This window comes from Urocampus carinirostris, chromosome 1, assembly GCF_059441175.1.
Source record: "Urocampus carinirostris isolate Australia breed hairy pipefish chromosome 1, RoL_Ucar_1.0, whole genome shotgun sequence".
Lineage (NCBI taxonomy): Eukaryota > Metazoa > Chordata > Actinopteri > Syngnathiformes > Syngnathidae > Urocampus > Urocampus carinirostris.
Genome location: NC_142349.1, coordinates 6,178,302 through 6,203,171, shown reverse-complemented (window position 1 = coordinate 6,203,171; position 24,870 = coordinate 6,178,302). Strand labels below are relative to the sequence as shown.

The 24,870-nt window shown below is 42.9% G+C and overlaps 1 protein-coding gene across 6 annotated transcripts in view; it reads left to right on the top strand.

The window, feature by feature from the left end:
• carmil3 (capping protein regulator and myosin 1 linker 3) overlaps nucleotides 1–14,153 on the top strand; it is a 100,680-nt gene extending 86,527 nt beyond the window's left edge. For 5 of the 6 annotated variants that reach the window (XM_088349340.1, XM_088349673.1, XM_088349421.1 and 2 more), the window contains 6 exons: nucleotides 196–565; nucleotides 2,659–2,762; nucleotides 2,855–3,071; nucleotides 8,742–8,813; nucleotides 8,946–9,065; nucleotides 13,593–14,153. In XM_088349340.1, coding sequence (XP_088205466.1) covers nucleotides 196–565; nucleotides 2,659–2,762; nucleotides 2,855–3,071; nucleotides 8,742–8,813; nucleotides 8,946–9,065; nucleotides 13,593–13,633 — 924 coding nt within the window. In that variant the 3' untranslated portion in view covers nucleotides 13,634–14,153. The remainder of the gene's footprint in view (nucleotides 1–195; nucleotides 566–2,658; nucleotides 2,763–2,854; nucleotides 3,072–8,741; nucleotides 8,814–8,945; nucleotides 9,066–13,592) is intronic. The other variant, XM_088349591.1, reaches the window with a different exon arrangement.
• Nucleotides 14,154–24,870: the final 10,717 nt, after the last annotated feature.

Below are 24,870 nucleotides of genomic sequence, written 5' to 3'. Positions count from 1 at the left end.
TCCTCCACCCCCTTTTCACAATCTTATGCCCTCAACAATTTTCATGCCTGCACAACATCTGGCTATCTTTTGAATAAGCCCATGGATGGGGAATCCAGCATCTCTGAACCTGTACCCATGTTTACTTTTCACCACATTTCTCTATGATCATTGTAGGAAGCTAAATAATGTTTAAGATTTCTTGTTCTGGTTTAGTCCACAGACCTGGTCAGTATGGTGTACAGCTGCATCGGGGCTGACATTGAGGAGTCGGATGCTGGCAGCAGCTGTGACACCAAAGCGACAGTGGAAGCGACTAATGGCTCAGCTGGCATGTCGGACAATCACGCCAACGGACTTCAGGCCACCTCCAAACGGCAGTTTGACAGGCCGGTGGAGACCAGCAGGCAGGAGAGGCTAGTCCCTTTGACTGGCCTGCAGGCAGACTCTGACGAGGACACCCCTGCTCAGCATGCAGAGAAAGGTGCCAGCGGGGCTCCTGCGGGTCTTAGACCTGAGCCACCTCCTCAGAGCACCAAGCCCAGTCTAGCTGCGATGAGGCAGAGACACCTGCAGGAGAGTTTAGGTACTTCACCCACGTTTGGTGAAATGTGTTTTAAATTGACATCGTGTTATATTTTGCGCCTCTTGGTGGTTAAAAAAAATGTTTAAAAAGTATTAATTTGAGTATTAAACAAAATTGCATGTATCATATACGTGAATGTTTTTAATGGTGGGGTGCATCATTTGAGGTGTCGTTTAAAATCTTAAAAGTTAAATATTTTCTCTCTCACCTCATTCAATGCCAGACATTTCCACTCAACTGTGCCAGTTATTCATTTCCATTTTTGAAGGCTTGAACCCTCATCATTTTTTAGAAGAAAATGTTTCTGTCCTTTTACGTTGCACAGTAAACAACAGTTTAAGTTTCTTGTAAGGTACATTTTTCCAAGAAAAATCTTTTTTTTTGGGGGGGGGGAAAGGGAGCGTTTCAAGCTGAACTTTCACTTCTGTCATTTTCGTTTTTTAATTATCATTATTATTATTATTTTATGCATTTGTGATACCCTCAGTTTCTAAACAATGCTCAACACAAGGTCACTTAGCTTGCAAAATAACATTTTATTGCGCGAACAATGAACTTATGCCTGAACAATATATTTCAGTGCCTAATGTTTCCAGCACGTGATCACTTGATTTCGGTCACCATGTTGATCGCATTCCTGTGGACATGCAAAAAATGTCATCATTTCTTCCCCGTTGATGACGAAGGGACTTTGTCATCTTTTTTAGAAAGAAAAATGCTTAACAGCATAAACTGTCTCTATTTATGTTTTCGCGATTCTCACCACACTGCTTCACTGCGCCTAGTCGCCATATGGGCTGCCTACACATTCGCTGGATACTGGAATCAACACAAGGAAATGGGGGCTTCCTTGGTGTCTGGACAAAGAGCTGATTAAAGCCACTCCTATCATATAATGGTGTTTTTCATACTGAAATCATTCAAAAAAGGCTTGATACTCACTGATGGGTGGTGCCAAACCATTTATAATCTTCTAAATGAAACCACAACATATTTTTACGTCTTGGCATTTGGGGACAATGCTTCTGAAAACGTGTTTATACATAATGGCACTCAATAAGTTACGTATGTGTTAACAATACCCAACTGAATTCAAAGAGCCCTTATGCTTTGTATTCCACCGTGCCTTTCTGCTTTTATCTTACTTTTAGGAAATCTTTTTGGGGCGAGGCACAATAGGTAAGAGGAATGGGGCGTGTTGGGTTTGCTGGCGAATGACACCTGCTCCACAGGTTTTATTTTGTTTTTGTTTGTGTAGCTTGAAAATGATGAAAGTAAGATGAGACGTTTTTCAAGTACAGTCAGAACACAGACCCTAACCCCAACAAAGATGAAAATAGTTTTTTTTGTACATGTCTGAATATGCGCGTACTCGCACGCGCATTACGAACAAGCTCACAGAGGCTGCAATGACATGACACATGGCAGGAGATGGCAGCAGCAAGTAAAAAAGTTCTAAATCCATACAGTTCGTTTAAATACTCGTAAGTCAAGAATTCTACATAACGCTCACCAAGAAGGTGCTGACATGATTGGGGCGGCAGTGGCTCAGGAGGTAGAGCGCTCGTCTTGGGATCAAGAGATCGCAGTTCGAATCCCGGCTCCTCCGTGTTACATGTCGAAGTATCCTTGGGTAAGACACTGAACCCCTAATACCCCCAACAAGCAGGTTAGCGCCATACATGGCTGCACGGCCGCTATTGGGAAATGTGAAGCACACTGTAAAGGGCTTTGGGAAGTCTTGACTTGAAAAGCGCTATATAAATGCAGATCATTTCATTGTCTACAATCTTGCTGCCCAGGGTACCCCGAAACCTTGTAAAAGGCTACACAAATATTTTTAGAGAAAAATGGTATGGTTTGGTTACTTTAAGTCCCTGTAGTTTGTGTTCTTCTTTGTGCTTTTTAGCACAAGTTTTTTAGTTTCACTACACAGTACCGCGACATCTAGTAGTCAAATATTACACAGTGTTTCTTTCATGCAGGTTTAATTTTTTTTTGTGTGTGTGACTTTGTTGTTTTGTAATTCATGCTGATGTTAACTGTTACTTGATGAGAGAGAAATGTCATAAATGCCACTGTTTTGTTTCTAGCTGAGGCAGGAAGGTTGGAAGCACAAGAAGAGCAGAATGAAAGAAAACATGAGAAAGAGAGAACGCGGGGACCCGAAGGGCAACGTCCTCTTATTCCTGTTAAGGTATTTTTTTTTTTTTAAATAATGAAGGATTATTTTCCCCTCTGAAATGAAAAAAAATGTGATTTTAACTAGGACCAAAATTACATTTTCAGCCTAGTCTTGACCTCACAAGAAGCAAAACCTCTCTGGAAACCCCCAAAATGGGTCCCAAAATCCCCCACATCACTCAAGAAGGAAGAGACGCCCTGAGAAGTTCGCCTTTGGCTGAGTCCATCAGTCATCAAGAAATAGCCAGCAGAGAGTGGAGAAACCCGCCAACGCCTGCTAAGCTTGAATTTGATTCTTCTGAAGATTGCATTCTCAGCAAAGGTACCATAATAGGATCAGGGTTAGTACGGTTGATTGGAATTCTTGAAATGCTTGAATTTTAATGTTTTGTTTCCAAGGATTGAAAAGCACTTGAATTTTGGGTGAAGTGCTTGTAAATGCTTAAAATTGTTGCAATTTTCCTCAACAAGTCTGCTATAAAATTACGCCGACACTGATTTCTTGGTGGCTTTGTTTTGCCATTACATTTTTTCTTACATCATAATTAACGGCATCTGGAAAAAGTTTGTACAGCATGGTTTTAGTAAGCGTCATCGCTCACCATGGCTTGCGCCCAAAAGGACAGGTCCATACTCCACCTTAGCAAGGCACTATGAAATATATATTAGCGCAAAGGTAATGAAGTATCAATTATGGATGTTTATTTTGGGCCATGCAAAATAAAGGTAACAGTAGGTGGTTATGAAGTGAAGGGACTGTTTCACCTATCAAGAAGTCTGCAGGCTCGAGAGCGTTCTCCATCCGGGCCTCGGTGTTATGGAATGCCCTGCCTCCGGAGATAAGATCTGCAACCTCAATGGAAGTTTTTAAATCGAGGCTTAAGACACGCTTCTATTCCAAAGCTTATGATTGATGCCCACCTCATATTCTGTATTGTCCTGTCTTCTTCCGACTGCCTGCCTGGTGGTGATACGAAGGAGAAGGACGACTTGGAGATGAGTCAGCGGACCAGCGTTTGACCTGAAGCATGTGAATGCCTGCATGGACCAGCTGCCAGAGATGGGAAACTGCGTCATGGCCGTCATAGACTTTCTGGACTAGTTTACAGGCTGGGGGCGTCGCTGCTGTCATGCACTTTCCGGACAAATTGTCAACATGTTACCTAGTGTTTACTATGCTTGTGTATAGTAATGCTAATTGTGATTCACCCTGGTCATCCTGGAAGGGGGATTACGACTTGTGAGGTCCTTTCTCAAGGTTACTCTTTTTCCTCACGCTGAGGTTGAGTTGTTCCTTGCCCGCATGTTGGTTCAACATCAAGTAATTGTGTAATTGTAATCCTGTGCAGGCCTTTGAGACATTTTTGTTATTTAAGGCTATATAAATAAATGTGACTTGACTTGACTATCAGAATGTACAGTGCAGATCAGTGTTTTTGGCATTGTAAGTATACATAGTGTGATAAAGAGTTAAGCTCGAATGTTTTATTGTATGTCTCCTACCACTCGTGGTCCAATGAAGTGTCTCACCGTCACTACTCTGATTCAATTCCCGTTGCATAATCCGTGTACGAATTGCGGTCAGCGATGTTTATCTATTGATCAATTATCGCAAAAATACAATAGTATACTGTAAACACATACCTATTTTAACTATATGCATTGCCAATTTTATCCACCGTATTCCACAATATCTTAAGTGCACCAGATTATAGGGCGACGATCTTTTATGGCCAAATTAGGGTTTTAAGGTGCACCATATAGTCCGGAAAATACTGTACCTAACAACAAAATAAATCTGCATCTCTGCATTTATCATTCAGCAAAACAAACTCACTTGATGTCATCTTGGCAACATTTTTTCAGCTCATTTGGGGATCAGCCATGTTTTGAAGTTTATAAGCTAATGTACTCACAGCATCAAGCATGCCTCACAAAATTCACCTCTATTCGTCTTATTACTGTATTCTTTTATGTTTAATTCCTATTTGACTGTTTTTAGACATCAGGAAGGTGTGTTTTATATTCAGATTCAGATATACTTGTCATTCGTGTACACGTTTATACAGAACGAAATGTCGATACATCTGACCCGCACAGTTTCCTTGAGCGTCAGCCGGGATAATAATAATAATAATAATGCATTTTATTTAAAAGCGCCTTTCAGGCCACCCAAGGACACTGTACAATTTAAAAAAGTTGTAAACGAAATAATAAATAAAAACAAGACATAAAATCATAAAAACATAAGAAATGGAGAGGCTATGTGTTGTAGGCAGTCCTGAACAGGTGAGTTTTTAGACGGGACTTAAAAGTGGAGAGAGGTGTGCAGTTTTGGAGGTCCGGAGGTAGATTGTTCCAAAGCTTGGGAGCAGCGCGACTGAAGGCTCTGGCTCCCATGGTGCTCAGGTGGGCAGGGGGCACTGACAGTCGGAGGGAGGACGAGGATCTGAGGGAGCGAGTGGGGACGTGCACCTGGAGAAGGTCGGACAGGTAAGGAGGAGCCAGGTTGTGAATGGCCATATATGTATATAAGATGAGTTTGTAGCTGATGCGATGCTGAACAGGAAGCCAGTGTAGCTGTTGGAGAACGGGGGTGATGTGCTGCTGGGAAGATGTTTTTGTGATGATGCGAGCGGAGGCGTTTTGAACCAGCTGAATTTTATGGAGGGACTTTTGAGGAAGGCCGAAGAGGAGAGCATTGCAGTAGTCAAGGCGGGATGTTACAAGACTGTGGACGAGAATAGCAGTAGTGCGGGGGGTGAGGGAGGGGCGGAGTCTGGTAATATTGCGGAGGTGGAAGTAAGCGGTGCGGGTGATGGTGTTGATATGTGAGTGGAAGGTAAGCATGCTATCCAGGATGACACCCAGACTCTTGACCTGGGGGGAGGGGGACACTAAGCAGCTGTCGATGTTGAGAGAGAAGTTGTTTACTTTGGATAAAGTGGATTTGGTGCCGAGAAGGAGGAATTCAGTTTTATTGGCATTTAATTTAAGAAAGTTTGTTGTGAACCATGTTTTGAGTTCGGAAAGGCAAGAGGTGAGGGAGGGAGGTGGGAGTATAGAGTTTGGTTTGCAGGAGAGGTAGAGTTGGGTGTCATCAGCAAAGCAGTGAAAGTGGATATTAAATTTGCGGAGGATATGACCAAGAGGCAAGAGGTAGATGATGAAGAGAAGAGGACCTAAGACAGATCCCTGGGGTACACCTGTGGTGACTAGGGAGGGCTTTGAGGTGAAGGATTTCAGCTGGACAAACTGAGTGCGACCAGTGAGATAGGAATGGAACCAACTGAGGGGAGTATGGGTGAGACCAATGGAGGAGAGTCTATTGAGGAGAATAGGGTGAGAGATTGTGTCGAAGGCGGCGCTCAAGTCTAGGAGGATGAGGATGGAGACTAAACCGGAGTCGGATGCTATGAGGAGATCATTTACAATACGGATTAGGGCAGTCTCTGTGCTGTGGCGGGGGCGGAAACCGGACTGAAAGGGCTCATAGAGAGAGTGGAGGGACAGGTGCGAGTGGAGTTGAGCAGCAACAGTTTTTTCAAGGATTTTTGAAATGAATGGAAGGTTGGAGATGGGACGGAGGTTGTCAAAGTTATTGGGGTCAGCACCATGTTTTTTCAGTGTAGGGGTAATAGCAGCGGTTTTGAAAAGTGATGGGACAATACCAGAAGAGAGTGAGGAGTGAATAATGGCAGATATGAGAGGAAGCAGGGAAGGGAGGCAGGATTTAACAAGGGATGAAGGGAGGGGATCGAGCTGGCAAGTGGTGGACTTGGCTTTGATTATGAGGTTGGATAATTCAGCAGTCGTGGGTGGAGCAAAACTGGAGAAGAAGTGACAAGGAGAAGGAAATTCAGATGGGGAGGGAGCAGACAGGTTTTGATGGAGTTGGTGATGAATCTTAAGGATTTTGTGATTGAAGTACTCCATTATGGAGTTGCAGGTTGCTGTGGAGTACAGGTGGAGGGGGAGAGAATTTGGTGGCTGGAGGATTTTGTTCATGACAGAGAAGAGAGTTCTTGAATTTCCTTCGTTGGAAAGGATGAGGCCGGAGTAGTAGCTGGATTTGGTTTGTGCAATTTGGTCCTTGTATTTAGCAGTATGGGTAGTGTACATGTCCTTATGGATGGTGAGGCCGGTTTTCTTGTAGAGTCGCTCAAGTTGGCGGTTCTTTGATTTCATTGACCGAAGAGCGGGTGTAAACCAGGGGGCAGATGTGGAGAATGAGGCAGTCCTGGTTTTCAGGGGGGCAAGAGAATTTAGAATATTTGTGAGGCAGGTATTGTAGTGAGTGGTGAGCTCATCCGGGCTTGAAAGAGCTTCTGGGGGTGGGGAACGGTCAATGATGGAGCAGAGGGTGTCAGTGTTGATATTTTTGATATTACGAAAAGAAATGAGACGGGAGGTTTTGACAGTAGAGAGACAGAGTACGGTGTTAAAAGTGAGGAGGACATGATCAGATTCAGGAAAAATGTTGGAAATGGGCTTGGAAGTAGAGAGGCCAGAGCAGCAAACCAAGTCCAATGTGTGACCTTTAATGTGGGTGGGGAAATCAATAAGGCTGTGTATCCCGAGACTCTCCAGGCAGGATGTGAAGTCTCTGGTGAGTGGCAGGTTGGGGTTGTCCATGTGAATATTGAAATCTCCCAATAAAATTATATTTGGCGAGAGAGTGGATAAGTGTGTAATTAAGCTGGAGAATTCATTGATAAAATCACTATGTGGCTTTGGGGGGCGATAAATTGAAGCAATAATGGTTGGCGTGGGTCCAGGGAGCTTAAACACCATACATTCAAAGGAAGCCGATGCAGTGACGCATACAGGCAAGACTTTCCACTTCTCGCGGTGAATTACCGCGAGACCTCCTCCACGGCCGTTGCCACGGGGACGGCAGATGTAAACAAAGCCCGGAGGAGTGGAGTCGTTCAAAGCAGCGAAGTCATTTGCTTGTTGCCAGGTTTCTGTTAAAATGAAGAAGTCGAGTTTCCGTTCGGCGAGGACGTCTTGGATGAGGTGGCCCTTGTTCGTGAGCGAGCGGACGTTCAGTAATCCGAAGTTGACAGCAGAGGTGTCTTGTTTGACGGCGGCAGTGCTGTTAGCCGACCTAGCTAGGCGGGCTAATGTATGGCAGTTAGCCCTACGGCCGAAGTTTATGGGAGGGCGACGAGATGTGGACCAGGTCGAGGTGATCGAGCCAGGGTTTTTATACTCGACGTGCCTGCGCGATCCGCGGTGAATGTAGCGGCGTCGAGGCAGGCGAGCAATGTCAGGATGGTGGAGCAGCTCCGGCGGCGGAGGCCCCAGCGCAATCCACCGGACCCGGAGAAGATCCGCGACGGAATACTGGAGCAATCCTCTCGCTGGATGGTGGCAGAACGTCAGGAGTATCAGGAATAATCCAAAAGCGGCAAGGTTTTGGCACGCCATGACGAGGGAGAGAGGCCGGTGCTGTGACAGCTGGTATGTTTAAGTTAGCCCGTTAGCCCGATGGCTAAGTTACGAGGGTTTGATTTATAAAGTGTAACGGTGGCTCAGGTTACATCAACCAAAGTACCCACAGTCCAAAACAGGAGGGCAAAAGAAAGATCAGAAAAAGTGTCTGAGCTTAAAAAGTTTTTGGAGTGAGAAGCGGCGACATACACGCCAGCGTCCTCTCACCCCGGAAGTTCAATAAGTATTTGAACACCTGGGATAGAAAAGATTAACCATGTCTTCGTTGGTTGGTCTTGATTATAGCTATCTAGGCTTCACTTGGACGCTCCTGGGAGAACGAGAGCGGTCTTTTTAGTTATTATTTCTTTTCAGAAAATTTTGCTCAATACGCGAGAAATTCGAGCTACGAGCATGATCTCGGAACTAATTAAGCTTGTATGAAGAGGACCTGATACACTGAATCTTACTCTTAGCAAGCTTTTAGTTTATAGGCATGTTTTCCACTCCACTCCGCACTGCATGTCTTGCTAATGGGGTCTGTTGCTTCTATTAGGTCAGGACAAAGATAGTAACCAATATTCAGCAACAACTCTGGGCACGAGAAAGTCCACCTCATTTGACACAGGTATTGTTTGGCCCACATTCATATCTGCACACACGATTACACGTGTTATGCCTTTCACACATAAGGTTTGTTAGTTTCAACTCCTCTTGAAACTTTTTTTAAGCATGTCCGGTATGTGCCGTGTCCCCTCAGGCTTGGAACGGGGCAGTCACACTGATCTGGAGAGGTTTTCAGATCCCACACTCTGCGTGAAAAAACCTCACTTCTCACAGAACAGAAACAGATCTTTGGACTACCCCGCTGGGACTAAATGTATGTAATGTTTGCCTTTGTTTCTTTCCTTCCCAAAATGTGGCCTGGAAATTAAAAGTCTTGAGTTTGCAACTCTTCCAATCATAGGCTCACCAATCTTTTTGAAACTGAGACTTTTGATTGACGGTCTGTTAAACAAGTAACCCTGGATAATTGGTGGTAATCTGTGATTCCATACTAATTGTCTGAATTCTGAATTGCATGGATTGTTTTAAATCATTTTGATGTAATTTAGTGTTGGTATAGCAGTGCTACTAAATACTAAGAATCTTCCGACATTTACTATGCCAGTTTATAGCAAACTACAAATAGCCCATTTTTTATGGGAACCACTACTTTGCCATTGCCTTTCATACCTAGTGTATTTAGTATTCAATCGTTTACAAGGGCACACATTTTGCATAGATCTAGCTACTTGATTTTACTCCAAAAATACACCTGATCGATCTTTTTAAATTTAAAATGTACAGAATTTACGGGGACACATGCCCCGAAACTCCCTTAAACTGTCCACCCACCAGGGTTTAACATCATTCCATGAGAATCACTGGACAAATGAATTAAATTCTAAATATTCTTTCAATCAATTCTGAAAAGTGACTTTTAATGTTTGGCATCTCTGGTATTGTTTTTCCAATGTTAGTAAAAATATAGATATCAAAATAGTTTTTGGTTTTCAATAATGATCAGAACTTAAAGGTGGGGTGCGCACTTTGAAAACTCAAGGCTGCAATCCTGACTTTGTGCGGGATATGGTGGCAGAGTGACAAATGATTTGCATGCAAGCACATGGCATTTCTTAGACGAGCTCGCGTAGTATCTTGTTTTTTTAAAACTTTTTAGGAGTCTGTTCTGCCTCTAACAGGCCTGATAAAAGCAGATAGGCGCAATGGAAACGAATGCGCGACGGCTCTTTGAACTCATATGGGCATTGTTAACACAAAATTAACAGAGGACATATTTAACTTTCAACTTTTTAGAGACACCTCAAACTACGCACACCATCCTTTATATATTTAGTTTTGTTAAACAGCACTATTATAATTGCAATTTAAACATTCAAATTGGATATAAGTATTGGATGAAGGAAATAGGGCGGCACAGTGGATGAGTGGTTAGCGCATCCGCAGCACAGTCCTGGGGTCATGGGTTTAAATCCAGTATGTTCTTCCCGTCCTTGCATAAGTTTCCTCCCACATTCCTAAAACATGCATGTCAAGTTAATTGGCAAGTCCAAATTGTCCCTAGGTGTGATTGAGCAAATAAGTTGTCTGTGCCCTGCGACTGGCTAGCAACCATTTCAGGGTGTCCCCTGCCCACTTCCCATAGATAGCAGGGACCCTACTGAAGATAAGTGGTGCAGATGATGGATGGACAAAGGAAATTTTACAATCGTTTGAATTTCTCTTTAGAAGAAACTTTATACAAAATAGCAACATGTAGGTTATTTTCTCATACTTTTTAAAGATATCCAAATAACTGATCGATTTTATCAGATTATGAAACAATACTTGTTGTATATTGATTATTGTTGTTTAAGAAAAGCCCTATTAATAATGGATTAACATTCATCATTGTGCTTTTAGGAAAGAATGTTCTCAAATTTTTTCATGCGAGCCTCATTTACATTTTTGAATCGTAACAAAATTCCAATTCAGCCTGTGCCAATCAGCTGGCTCAGAACTGGTGAAATCATAGCGCCTGAATGTTTGATTAAAATAAAGCATTCCATTTTCTGCCCAGTGCTCTAAATTTCAAAGTGAGAAAATTCCATGAAGCGCAGGTAAACTGAGTGTAATTAAGCGTGTTTCGTAATCCAGAATTTACAGTAGTTATGTATTTGCTGTTTTAAACTGGCAATTTCTACTTTAAAAGGATCGGATTCCTTTCCGGTGTCGCATCGCAGCAGCAATTGACGTGCAGGGCGTGATGATCCGCCGTCACGTTTCTGTAAAACTGTCAGCCGCAGGAGATGAAAAGCCCTCAGTCGTCGAATGCCGTGGCAAAAGTATCTCAAATGATCCCTTGCAGGTGTCTGCAAGTGTGCAAGCGAAGGCTGCGGGGACTCGATTAGCATCAATTGGCCAATGATAAAAGCAGACGTGCCACCACAGATGGCATTAAAGCTGTTATTAAAAAATGTGTGAAATATCCTGAGAGATGTGCTGTCACTTTACATTTCATGTGCACTCATTAATCTGCTCTACTTGAACTGAGAAACGGCTTTTTATTGCTGTGTTTAGTTTGATATGAAATCATTATAGAAATGAATAGTGCTTAATAGCCTTCTAACTATCATACCTGTCAACCTATACAGTTTCCCTGTCTTGTACTCGTGTTTTGATCATTACAAATATAACAACAATTTGTGCACTGTAAATTAAAGAAAAATACCGTAAATTCCGGACTATAGAGGGCACCTGATTATAAGCCGCACCCACCACATTTCGGGGGGAAATCCGATTCTGTACATACACAAGCCGCACCTGTATATTAGCCGCATGCGCCCACATTGAAAAAAGGCATCACAAACACAAATTAACCCATACCCGACACCGTTCAAAAAACACAGCCGGCAAAATGAACGGAAAATGATACCAGTACTTAAAATTTAATGCAGACCTGCAGCGTCCAGGTGCCCGTTGAAAGTAATCCAAGGAAAAATAGTGTATATTTCCAAAGGTAAGGGTGGGAACAATATATATCCACTATTGTCGGCCGCGTCCACAAACACATCTCACCTTTACTCCACTTCCCGTCAGCCCGCGTTTGCCCCGCCCCTTCTTTCTCATTTGCTCGTACAAAACATATCAGAATAAAATACATTACAAAAATATACAGTTGCAAATACATATTATAAATGGTTACACATATTTACAAAGAAAGACGGTACACCGAGAGAGTTTTCAAAGATTTAATAATAATATATTAACTTTCATCCCAAAGCGTGCCTGTGAAGGGTAGCAAAACGCTACTAGAAACACGCTCGCTACACAGCAAACGGGTCTGTTAAAAAAACATTCCGTACTTGTTGTAAGCACGGTAAACCGTCCTCAACTTCCTCCTTATAGCTGACGTCATCAAAGTCGTCTTCTTTCAGTATGGGAAAGAGACTTTGTCATATAGACGTCGTCCCACGCTCCCTTATTCAAAATCACGCTAGCATCACGCTCGCAGAGTAGTTTACGTGCGGTAGCTCTGTTTCCTTCCATATCGGACTGCTCAATTGCGTTTAACTTGAAAGTTGCGTCATGTGCCTTTCTTTTTGCAATTTGCATGATGATGATATGTCTACGCTAATTTAATTTGTGCACAAGCTAAGGAGTTGCAGTCTAAATCTTACCTTTTGTACTCGAGCGCCGCTGGCGGCTGTTAGAAAAATTACATAAATTGGCCGCATCACTGAATAAGCCGCAGGGTTGAAAGTTTGGGCTTATAGTCCGGAATTTACGGTAAATCAACTCTCTTTTGTGTCAGACCAGGGGTGTCAAACTCAATCTGTCATGGATGACAAGGGATCTTTACTAACCATAACACATTTCAAACAATGCAAAAAACGATTTTCAAATTTTCCATTGAAACTAGTTTATATTAACAGTTTTAGACCTGCACCAACTCACCATGTTACACAAACTCAAGTGGGAGCTATGAAAAATCATTAGGTTTGTCTTAACTTTCATGCTGGTTTGAAATGAATAAAAAAGAATTATGAAATAAAAGTTTTAGGAGTACATGGGCAATTAGATTAGATTACTGTACATCAGATCTAACTGATGGGCGGGTGGGCTGGCTTTTGCTGTCACTCAAACAGTCAGGCGGGTGCAAAAGTAAGCATGTCCTCCACCAAAAACAAACTGGGAGGCACGGCAACTGATGGTGATGGTAATGGCTTTGTACATTTAAAGGAAATACATCAATTAAATCAGACGAAAGTCAAAACAGTGTAACGATAGGCTGATCGCCCGCAGGTGCTCTGTGCATTGTAATAGGGTCAGGGAAGAGACTGAGAAGGCATCAGGATAAGAACCAAAAGCAGGGCTACAGGTCCAGCCTACTGCTACGGCTACGCAACAACTCTCACAAGCCACCACTGTCGAGGCTGTATCATTGTATGGCATGACCTGGAGCTACAACTTGTGGGAAACCGTTACATTTGTGACTAGTATTTTAATCATCACAGAGACCTGGCTCAAGTGAGGACTCCTGATGCTCGTTTTGAAAGGAGAAAGAGAAGCCCTCAAATTAATTTGAACTATTGTGCAATGACAATAAAGACCATTTGTTCATTTATTCAACAACGATTTTGTGTTATGTGTTTCTTGTTTGTAGATCTATAGTTTTTATTTTGATACAGGCATATATATTATATGTTATTGATATCTAAATAAATAAATAAATGCTTCTACTTTGTGGGTGTTGACTTTCTTTTTGTGACGTAAACTCCACAAAAAACGAGGGATTACTGTATTGCAGTTTTTGAACAAGTTAAATTCAGATTGATAAACGTCTTTCCTCCCTGTTTTTTAGGTTCTGAAAGTCCTCACCATGGTAATGAGGAAGGGTCATGACATCAAACGAGGACCAAGTTAGATTTGCATTGAAAGCAAGACTGGAAAATTGAAGACTGGAGTGAGACGGCTTTTTAATTGGTGCCGGCCCGAAATTTTCGGAGTATGCATGCATTTTTCCATTATTTTTTGCACTTAACAAGGAGCGTCCGAAAACGGGTTCAAAAGAATTACATATGAGTTCACTTTGTCTCCTGCATTTGCTGCAACTGTTGCTTTGAGCACTGACGTTAAATTATCTGAATTTTTCTTTTTGTTCCCTGCTTTTTCTTCACTGACAATCTGCTAAAAAAGTTTGTACGGTATTTATTCAAACGGAGATGTACATATTTGATATACCATATGCACTAACCTTTGTGGTAAACCTACTGCTGAACAATCACAGTATTTTATTTTGCAAATCATTTATCTTTTGTTGTATGTGCTCAATGTGTTACTGAATGCAAATGATAGCAAAATGTCTTAAAAGCGCAGACAACCCCATCTCTTTAAAGCTAATAAAATTGGTTATTTTAATGAAAGGAAAATGTGTATTTTTTTTGAAAATGCCTCTGTTAATCAAAATGTCTTTCATTAAGGTTTTTCATGCATACGTTCTAAGGCTGCAACTAATCATTGTTTTCATCCTTTTTGGATAAATCGATGAATTGGATTTCTCAGACATTTTTAATATCCTCCTCTTCAAACCCATATGTATACATTCACATAGGTAATCATGTATGTATGTATATATATATATATATATATATATATATATATATATATATATATATATATATATGCATACATATTCACATACACAAGTGTATTCATACATGTCATTATTATTATTATTTGTATTTTATTTACCTATCTTCATTTTTTTCTGTTCCTGCAGCACTCTGTTCCCTTGAAAATTGCTAACTTTGTTTTATAATGAAACAATCAAACAGTACAAAGTTGAAACGTTCATGCCAATTTTGTCTGTAAACATGCAATTTTCAATATTAAGGATTTTTTTTTAAAAAAATGTAAGTTAACTTTTTTGTTTAAAATTACTAATGTATTTAAATGGATCAATAACTAGATGGGTAAAATGAAATGGTTTCTAAAATATGAATGATTTAAAATAAGGTACATAAATAATTCAATCAATTATATTCAATATTGTGTCCGTGCACCTTTTTCTAAGTACAGTGGAACCTCGGTTCTTGACCATAATCCGTTCCAGAACGCTGTTTGAAAACCGCTTTGGTCGATCACCGAAAATCGTTTTTGCCATTAAAAGTAATGTAAAATCATTTTAATCTGTTCCAAATCCTTGAAGGCTTACCATGAACGTAAACATGAAGCTTACCCAGGTTAATCGTACGTTCGCGTTAGCGTAATCTTCCGTACGAAAGATTACGCTAACATGAACGTGTAAAAATAAAAAAAATCAGGTCGTTTACACGTCATTTAGCACCGGGGTCTCCACAAAAAGTGAGCGGTTAAAGGATAAAGAAAAGATTTATGAATAGGATTTCTTACCTTTGTTGTGGTCTGCAGAAGCCATGCTCTATTCCCTCAAAAGAAGGGAAACTCACACATCTTCTTCATATTTTGCTATTATTTCTTTCTTAAATGCAATAGTTGTACGCACTACTCTTCTTTTTTCACCTGTAGCAACTTTGCTGTTTGCACCGAACTTCTTTCGAGGCATAATTAGGGGTTAAAACACTCCGTTCACCGATATTAAAAACGAAAGCAAGAAGTGCGTGGTCACGTGACAACAGTTCTTCACGAGGGGTGGGGGCAAACTACACCCGTACGCCGCTCAGCATCGCCCCTAGCGTACCGGCGTTCGAACTCCGATTTTTTGAACGAAAAGCGAAGCAAGAATTTATCATTTTTTGGTCGAGAACCGATTTGTTCGAACTGAGAGGCGTTCAAAAACCGAGGTTCCACTGTACAGGACAGTACCGTCGAGCTTCTTTCCACCGCTACCGGCGTGTCGTGCTGTGAGAGGTCACCCAGCATCCACCCCAAATAAGAAATCCAGCTTCCTCTTCCTAGTTCGTGTGTAAACATTCTATACAGTATCTCCAGCGCGCTAAGAACTTAGACATTTTTATTGTTTAATATCTCGTGCATGTTATATTATGAAATGTTTATTTCATTTTTTTGTACAAAACAATACAGATTACTTATACAAGCCTTAAACATACCTATATCAAAAATATAGCACTGAAGCAACTCACGAACAAACTCAACTTACGAAAGATTGTCCGGAATCTCATTTGTAAGTAGGGCAGAGGCTGTATAGTTAATAGAGAAAATATTTAACTTCCAACTTTTAAAGGACACCTCAGATGATTCCTCTCACCTTTAATTTAGCTTAATTTTTAGCGCCACGCTGACAGACGAGAAGTCTGACTAGGATTATGTGATGACGATTGAATTTGAGTTTCAATTTCTGTCAATGTGTAGTTTAAAGAAATAACGGCTACAAAGGATCCAACCAACCATTCAACTTTACATGTATACAAAAGATTTTTGCCAAACATGTATTTACAATTTCACCTACTATAACCGAATTCAGTTTGTTTTGAATGCGAGTCTAAATTTGATTTCGTCTTTAACCCATTCAACATGTACCTACAGGGAGTATGCACAGTCATCTGCAAACTTGGTATGCTTACTATCAGTAAGTTACTGTTATAATTTGTTACATACAAAGTTAAAATTAGATAAAAGTTAGGAGTTATTCAAACGTTATAGATTTTCTTTAATTACTAAAATTCACCTGGAGGCTGCTTAGTTTTGACTCTCCACATGGGCTGAAAGTGTTTGTGGGAGTATATATCACTTGTGAACAGCAGGGGGCAGCATTGCCCCGGTGCAACTATCTCATGTGTAATAGACTAATTTTGCCCTTGTTTTGCTGGCAGCTGTAGTGAGGGGAGTTCTGACTCTTTTCGAGAACCGGTCCTTTCAGCTCAATTGACTAAAAACAACCGGCTCCTAAACGGCTTCTTAAATTGGTTTTGTTATAATAATCTATTATCCATTAATATGTAACATTTTGCACGAATTTAGTTTTAAAGGGGGAAAAGAAAAGCAGAAAATAAAAAACACAAAAATAAACAAAGAAAACAATACAATGAAGGGAAAAGGAGAGGAAAATGGAAGAAAAAGTCCAGGAAAATGAAGTGAAGAAAACAGAAGTAAAAAAAAAAAAACTTGAAAAATGAAACTAAAGAGGAAAAACAAGGAAAAGAGCAACGTAAAAAGAGGAAAACGCAAGGAAAAAAGTAAAAAGAGAAGTTTTGTGGGGTCCCTTTAAATGCTATATTGCCAATACTAATGCAGCATTTTGCATAAAATTAATCAATTGAAAAAAATCATACAATACAGTAGTAGTATTTTTTGCCTATTATATAACTTTTTTTAATATTAAGCAACCCCAACGGTGGCATCTGTCATCATAAAGTTGAAAGTAGAATATATGTGTTAACATTGTCCAACTGAGTTCAAAGAGCCCTCATTATTTTTTTGTTCGTGCCACAAAAGGCTGTAGAGATGATTTAAGCCAACTTTAAGCTTTGAGCTTTTTCATAACAAGCAACTCTAAAGTCAAACAATTCAAATTCCCTGAATAACCCAAACAAAATGATGATTAAAATATTGTCTTTACAGTGCAACAAAAATAAACTATGAAATACAGAAATAAACATTAGATTTATTTTATGGAAAAAAATCTAATCTTGAAACACATAATCCTTGAAAAACACAGAAAGGATCAGTTAGAATAAATACAGATCTACAAAACCATTTAAACTTGTTACGATACAAAAGTTTAATAGTCAACAAAACAGAATCCCTGAAACAAAATGCATATTGACCAATTACAAGAGTAAGAAAGCGTCTTGAAGGGAACCGGTCTTCTGAAAGTCCTTCTTTCACTCTACCCGGGGGAGTAAAAGCCCACATTAAACCCCAACCCCACGTTTGCATAATACCCTATTTTTATTACAGTGTGTATTTTCCATAACACGATTTAAATGCTCTTTATTAACACGTAATATTGGTTATTTTTGTATTCTATATCTTTTATTTTATTTTTTAACACAAGGATACTGCTGGAAGTGTGAATTTCCCTACGGGGATGAATAAAGTATCTATCTGCCCATTGAGACGTCCCTCCAATGCCCAGTACTCACCCGCGCTAAGGTAAATTCAGTCGTCACAGTGTCTTACCTGGATTGACGCTTTATTCTATGAACTAATTATTAAGAACGTTCTACCTTTATGAAAGTCTTTTTTAACCCGTTAGAATGTCCTTCGTATACTCTTAGATAATTTCGATACTTAGAACTCGAGGTGAATGAATGAATTTACTTTTATTGTCATTCTTTGTAGCCATGCACACACAACGAGATGTCGATACACCTGACCCTTACAGTTAAACTGTAGCGAGCCGATGCAGCCGCAGCCAAACAGGGCACCGCCATTTTAGACCCAACTGCTGTGTTGGGAGTCATTAGGTGACCAAACCCCCCAATTTCAACCCTTAATGCCGAGCGCCAAGCAGGGAGGCAATGAGTGCCGATGTTATAAGGTATGACTCGGCCGAGGCTTGAGCTAGCGACCTCCCAGTCTCGGAGCAGGCGCCCTACCATCTAGGCTACCGAGCTGGTATAAAGTAGGTAAGATAGGGCCTGAAAAAAATCCAGCCTAACCAGGGTATCGAAGCCCGACCCAACCCGAGCCCAGGCAATGAACTTAACTTGAGGGGCCGATGCTGAAGAAAACCTCGAATTTTCATATTTTATTTGTGAGGGCCGGGCTCTCTCTCTCTCTCTCTGACTTTTTTTTCCCAATTTTCCACCTGTCACTGTTCTTTCTTTTTTTTTCTCCTTGTCGCATGGTGAAGGACCTGAGTGATAGATTCAGTCCCCCTCTCGTGCAGTTCGGAGTGTCCCGACGAGCGCATTGACATTTTAGGCCAGACCCGACCTGAATATCTGCTCGGACTCAAGGTCTTACCCCTACTCAGAACTTCCAACCTGCTTGTATCTATGTGTAGACATTCTATTAATAAATTGGTCAGAAAATTCTACCTTGCATCGACAAAACAAGCTACAAGCGCATGTCAAATCCGTCGCCGGTAGTACATTTCGATAGGGTAGGATGATTAAGGAGATCAGGCTATCAGATTGGCCAATGGCAGGAGTGCTCATACATTTTCTTAGCAAGCAGGCTACTTAAAAATGAATTTGTAAAATGATCAACCCTTCCCAAAAAATGCAAAACATTGAATTACTTTCAAATGTTTTGAGGATTCCTTATTTTAACCAAAAACACAAACAATTGTAGATTCAAGTACAGTTCGAAATACGAAATGACCTCTCTCATTAAGCTGAATTCTGACCATATTTCTCAATGCACAACTAAACATAAGCAAAAATAATCAGAATGAATATAAAATACGATGGGCAGATTCTCGACAGCGTGATTTAATTCTAGTCAGTCTTTTATATAAATTACGAGTAACAGATTACTAATTTACTGCATTTGTTAGCTAAATGGAACCGTGCCCCAACAAATACAAACGACTGAATCTCTTTTCCGTGATCACCCAGTACTGCCTCTGCAATCTACCGGTAGATCACGACGGATGAAATGGGCCCCCTTGCATACGGTATGATGTTTTGAATAGGTATGACATTCAGGCAGAACACGGGCGATTGGTTGGTGGGGAGCCGGCTCCAGTCGTTCACTTCTATGAGCCATTTTGTTCCTGAACGACACATCACTAGGCTGCTGATCTAATTGGAAAATGTTCGCCATGGGAAAGCAGGCCATCGGATCTAGAGGAGACTAGCTAATGAGCAAAATGATTGCTTCATTGTCTGCCTTTTCATTATTTCTGTCGCTCGACTGGAAGGAGCAGATTAGGCCCCACTGGCTTTTTCCTGGTCGTCCTCGTGAACACTCAAGCCGGGATATGGAAAGGCTATTTTTCCGGCACCTATTCGTTCATATTGTCATAGTGGATAAAGATGCTCCAGCTTTATGTGCACACCAAGTGTTGGGTGTGTTACTGGAAACGAGTAATTAGTTACAGTTACTACCAGTAACTGTAAGTAACTACCAGTGGTAGTGGTGAAACCTTCATATTTCTTCATCTCATTGGCTGCACCGCTTATCCTCAGTAGGGTCGCGGGGGTGCTGGAGCCCATCCCAGCAATCATCGGGCAGTGGGCAGGGGACACCCTGAACTGGTTGCCAGCCAATCGCAGGGCACATAGGGACAGACAACTCACTCGCTCATTCACACCAAGGGACAATTTGGACCGGCCAATCCACCTGAAATGCATGTCTTTGGAATGTGGGAGGAAACCGGAGTGCCCGGAGGAAACCCACGCAAGCACGGGGAGAACATACAAACCCCGCACAGTAAGTCCGGTAGCTGGATTTGAACCCACACAGGAGGTTCCCAAGACCTTAGAACTGTGCCGCACACGCGCTAACCACTGCGCCGCCGTGCTGCCTCATATTTCTTGGGTTGTACAATTTTTAGAGCTTCCGAACATACACTTTGTCACGGTCGCCTTGGTGACCAGTCTGCCCCGCCCTCTGGGCAACAGCTGAAAGCAGTTCCACTAATTGTGGGTCTGCTATTTAGGCTGCATTGTGGGCTCTGCGGTTGCTGGTTCATTACTCATTATTCACAATCCCGGACTGTTATGCCTTGTCCTGTTTTAGTCTGTTATGCCTTGTCCTGTTTTAGTCTGTTATGCCATGTCCTGTTGAGTTCGTGCCGGAGGAACTCTGTATTGTTCTGTTTTGCCCCGGAGATTGGGCGACTTTTATTTTATTAAATAAAACTTATGGATCGTCAACGCATTTGAGTTCTCCCTTCATGCCTCCTGCCTACGTTCTGGTCCGGTCACCTTCCACGCCACCCCGCCTCGTGACAGAATGAACCAGCCAACAATTGAACTCAGCGAACGATCCCAGCGCGACTTGGGGAGAGCTGGAGAGCGCAGTTTGGCAGGCGCCTACTGAGTTGGCCTTCCCTGCCCGTTCGAACCACGGCCCCGCCCGTCGTGGCCCTTGCTGTGCCTCGAATGGGGTCCCAGAAAGAATTGACGCCTGCCTGCCCGACTCCCGTGCCGATTGCCTGCTATTCCCTCTCCCCTGCGTGCAAGTCCGACTCCGACTCCGCTGCCCGTCAGGCCGACTCCGACTCTGCTGCCCGTCGGGCCGACTCCGACTCTGCTGCCCGTCGGGCCGACTCCGACTCCGCTGCCTGCCAGTCCGACTCCGCTGCGTGCCAGTCCGACTCCCCTGCGTGCCAGTCCGACTCCGCTGCCTGCCAGTCCGACTCCCCTGCGTGCCAGTCCGACTCCCCTGCGTGCCAGTCCGACTCCGCTGCGTGCCAGTCCGACTCCGCTGCGTGCCAGTCCGACTCCGCTGCGTGCCAGTCCGACTCCCCTGCGTGCCAGTCCGACTCCGCTGCCTGCCAGTCCGACTCCGCTGCCTGCCAGTCCGACTCCGCTGCCTGCCAGTCCGACTCCGCTGCGTGCCAGTCCGACTCCCCTGCGTGCCAGTCCGACTCCCCTGTGTGCCAGTCCGACTCCCCTGCGTGCCAGTCCGACTCCGCTGCCTGCGTGCCAGTCCGACTCCGCTGCCTGCGTGCCAGTCTGACTCCGCTGCCTGCGTGCCAGTCCGACTCCGCTGCCTGCGTGCCAGTCCGACTCCGCTGCCTGCGTGCCAGTCCGACTCCGCTGCCTGCGTGCCAGTCCGACTCCGCTGCCTGCCAGTCCGACTCCGCTGCTCCTGTTTTGCCGGTTCTGATTTTGACTCTCTCATGTCTTGTCTGTTCTGATTCCGCCTGTCCTGTCTGAATCACCACTTCTGAATCTGTCTGTCCTGAGTGCGACTCTTCTGAATCGGTCTGTCCTGAGTGCGACTCTTCTGATTTTACCTGTTCTGATTTTCCTGTCCTGTTCTCGTCGGTTCTGCCTGTCTGTTATCCCCTGTCCAGTTTGCCCACCAGACCCCCTCCCTGCCAAGCGCCGATTCCGATCCGCCCGACGCAGATGGCGCCTGCCTCTCCCCGTTCCTGCGGGTTCGGAGGAGGGAGCGGGGTTGCCCCAATCGCGAGCGTCAACATTCCGGGGCGTGAGGTTGTAATTTTTTTCTTTTTGGGACCTCGGGAGCTGTCCCTTAAGAGGGAGGCTCTGTCACGGTCGCCTTGGTGACCAGTCTGCCCCGCCCTCTGGGCAACAGCTGAAAGCAGTTCCACTAATTGTGGGTCTGCTATTTAGGCTGCATTGTGGGCTCTGCGGTTGCTGGTTCATTACTCATTATTCACAATCCCGGTCTGTTATGCCTTGTCCTGTTTTAGTCTGTTATGCCTTGTCCTGTTTTAGTCTGTTATGCCATGTCCTGTTGAGTTCGTGCCGGAGGAACTCTGTATTGTTCTGTTTTGCCCCGGAGATTGGGCGACTTTTATTTTATTAAATAAAACTTATGGATCGTCAACGCATTTGAGTTCTCCCTTCATGCCTCCTGCCTACGTTCTGGTCCGGTCACCTTCCACGCCACCCCGCCTCGTGACACACTTAGCTTCTCCATATCCATTATGTCTTTATAATACTCAAAACTTTGCTTTTCATTTCTGGGTAATGACCAAAAACTATTTTCTTTTTTTTTCTCCTGGCATGTTTTATTGCAAAAATAATTTTACAAATAAAAGACCAAACACTACTTTACTGTAATTTTTGTACTCTCGTTTGCCCCATTTAATTTGTTGTTCCCGATAAGCCATGCACCCTCCCCACGCGCCGGCCACCATTCACCGTCAGTGACACCCAACCAAATATATAACCCCAGGTTTCAGTATTTTGTAGTTATAAATACAGCTTAGATACGAGTATAAATGGTAGGGTGGAATCAGAATATCAGTAGGGAGAAATTACAGACTCTCGTACTCTGTGCTTGAAACGGCTTAACCGTAACTGTATTCAATTGTTTTTTGTTGGTAGATATAAACTTGCTAGTAAATATGTTTAATATTCTGTTACTGGTGGTTTAAGGGCTTTACAGACGCTCCCCTACTTACGAACATTTATGCAAAACGGTAGATACGAACATTTTTTTGGGATGTCCAAAAATATCCAGGCGTTGCTGTAAATTACATTTTCTATTGTTCGCACCTTTTTCCGAGTAGAGGACATTTCTGAAGTCCTTCTTTCTGCCGTTTGGCGCTGTGAGAGGTCACCCAACATCCACCCTGAAGAAGAAATCCAGCTTGTACTTCGTAGTTTGTGTATAAACATACTATTCTGTATCGCCAGCGCGCTAAGAACTTAGATATTTTTATTGTTTAATATCTCGTGCATCCATTCAGTATAGTTGGTGTAAAATGTAAAGAAGAGGCGAGCCATATCTTTTAAAACAAAAGTGGAATAATAAAGCTTGATGCGGTTGAGAAAATGGTTGGATCGCTTTTTTTTGTCCACTTTTTACCATGGAGGAGGAAGTCGCCAAACTCTTCCAAACGTAAGTTAAACTAAACTTTCTTTATGTTGTAACGACAGTTGAGTTACAAATGTAATACATGTTACAGTACTTGTTACCGAATAGAGTAACCTTGTACCAGGAATGAGTTCCTTGGTAACGCGAAGCTCCCAACACTGATCACAGTACTTCATCAGTCAATTGAGACAGAGCGAGCACATTATCAGAAAAATCGAGCGTGTTGCGTTCAAGGTATTGCATGCAGCCGTGTATGGGCTCCCTTATCGCTCTCCCCACCATGTCTTCACTTGTACGAGTGTCACTGTGCATACATGCTGATGTGTCTATTTTGTGTACGCAGCACTGGCAGATGGGTCAGCAGTACGCCACTTGACTGCTGTGTCAACAGTGGCAGGGTGGTAATGACTTGATATGAGCCTGTATGCTCTCTGTGGGAAAGCTAAAAAAGTGCAGCACTTGAACAAGACATCACAACAGTGATGCGCAGCCAGGGCCTTTACTGTTGGCCAGAAAAATATCCGAATCTGTGATGTTAATTATATTTTGTCCACAAACGCTGTTTTATTTCAATGCTTCTCCCTGGTTGCGCTTCTTCCATATTGTCATGGTTGCCATGGCACCCAATTGGTCCCCGCTGTGTGGCGCCAGGTTCTATCACGGTTGCCACGGCGCGCCCAATTGGCCCCACCTTGTGGCGCCAGGTTCTGTCTCGGTTGCCACGGCGCCCAATTGGCCCCGCCCACTGACACCAGTGGAAACGCGTTGACAGATTGCTACTTAAACGCGGTCTTGCGGGTTGCCTGGTGTCGGAGCATCTGCTTCTGCTAGACTCTGTGTGATATGCCAAGTCCTGTGAATCTCCGTTTTTGCCTCTGTTTTGATCCTGTTTTATTTTTGGCCCGATCCGTTTGATTACTTTCTACTTCCGCGACCATCGATCCCTGGAACGAGTGTGCGTGCATTCCTCTTTTCCCCAATAAATTGTGAGTAACGTTACGCGTTTGGGTTCTCATTCCTCTTTCCTGTCCTGGTTCGTGACACACATGTGTGCTTTCCTATTTAAGCATCTTACCAATCTTATTTCAGCTATTAGTTGTCGCTAAGCTGAGAAATATACTCGAAGCCCTTCGCAAAACATCCTCAATGCCATGTACGGTAACATCAGTCTTTAAAAAAACATTTGGTTTGGCCAATTCGATACCGGGTTGACCTCAGAGCGCCTGCTAGCTGGCCTTGACTAACGTCACCGGTTTTACAAATTCTGATTGACTAGGGGTGCAGTAGCCCACCAAAGTGATCGGAAGAAGTGCTGGTATCTCACCTAGTAAGATGCCTGTAATTACACTAACAGGGTTGTATATTAAATCCCCAGTCAAACCAATCTTGGTTTTGGGTTCAGGGTTTTGGTTGAGTTAAGGTTTTGCCCGGGCCTTGGTCCAGTTCCTTCTGTTAGAACATGCCCTCTTTCTTCTTGCTGGCCAAAATCAGACTCCCCTTGTGAGGCGTGTACCAGCTCTGGGTTCCGATCTCCTGGGAGGGGCGGACCCCTGTGGTGGGGTGTTCACAGTAACCTTGCAACGCCCCCTCCCCAACCCACATTTTACCAGTATCAGTCAGATAACATAAAACACAGTATTCAATTCACATGTCTTGGCATTGTTTGATAATTTTCTGACATTGCCAAACTGCATCCTGACCAAACGTTGAATACTCTACACTTAATG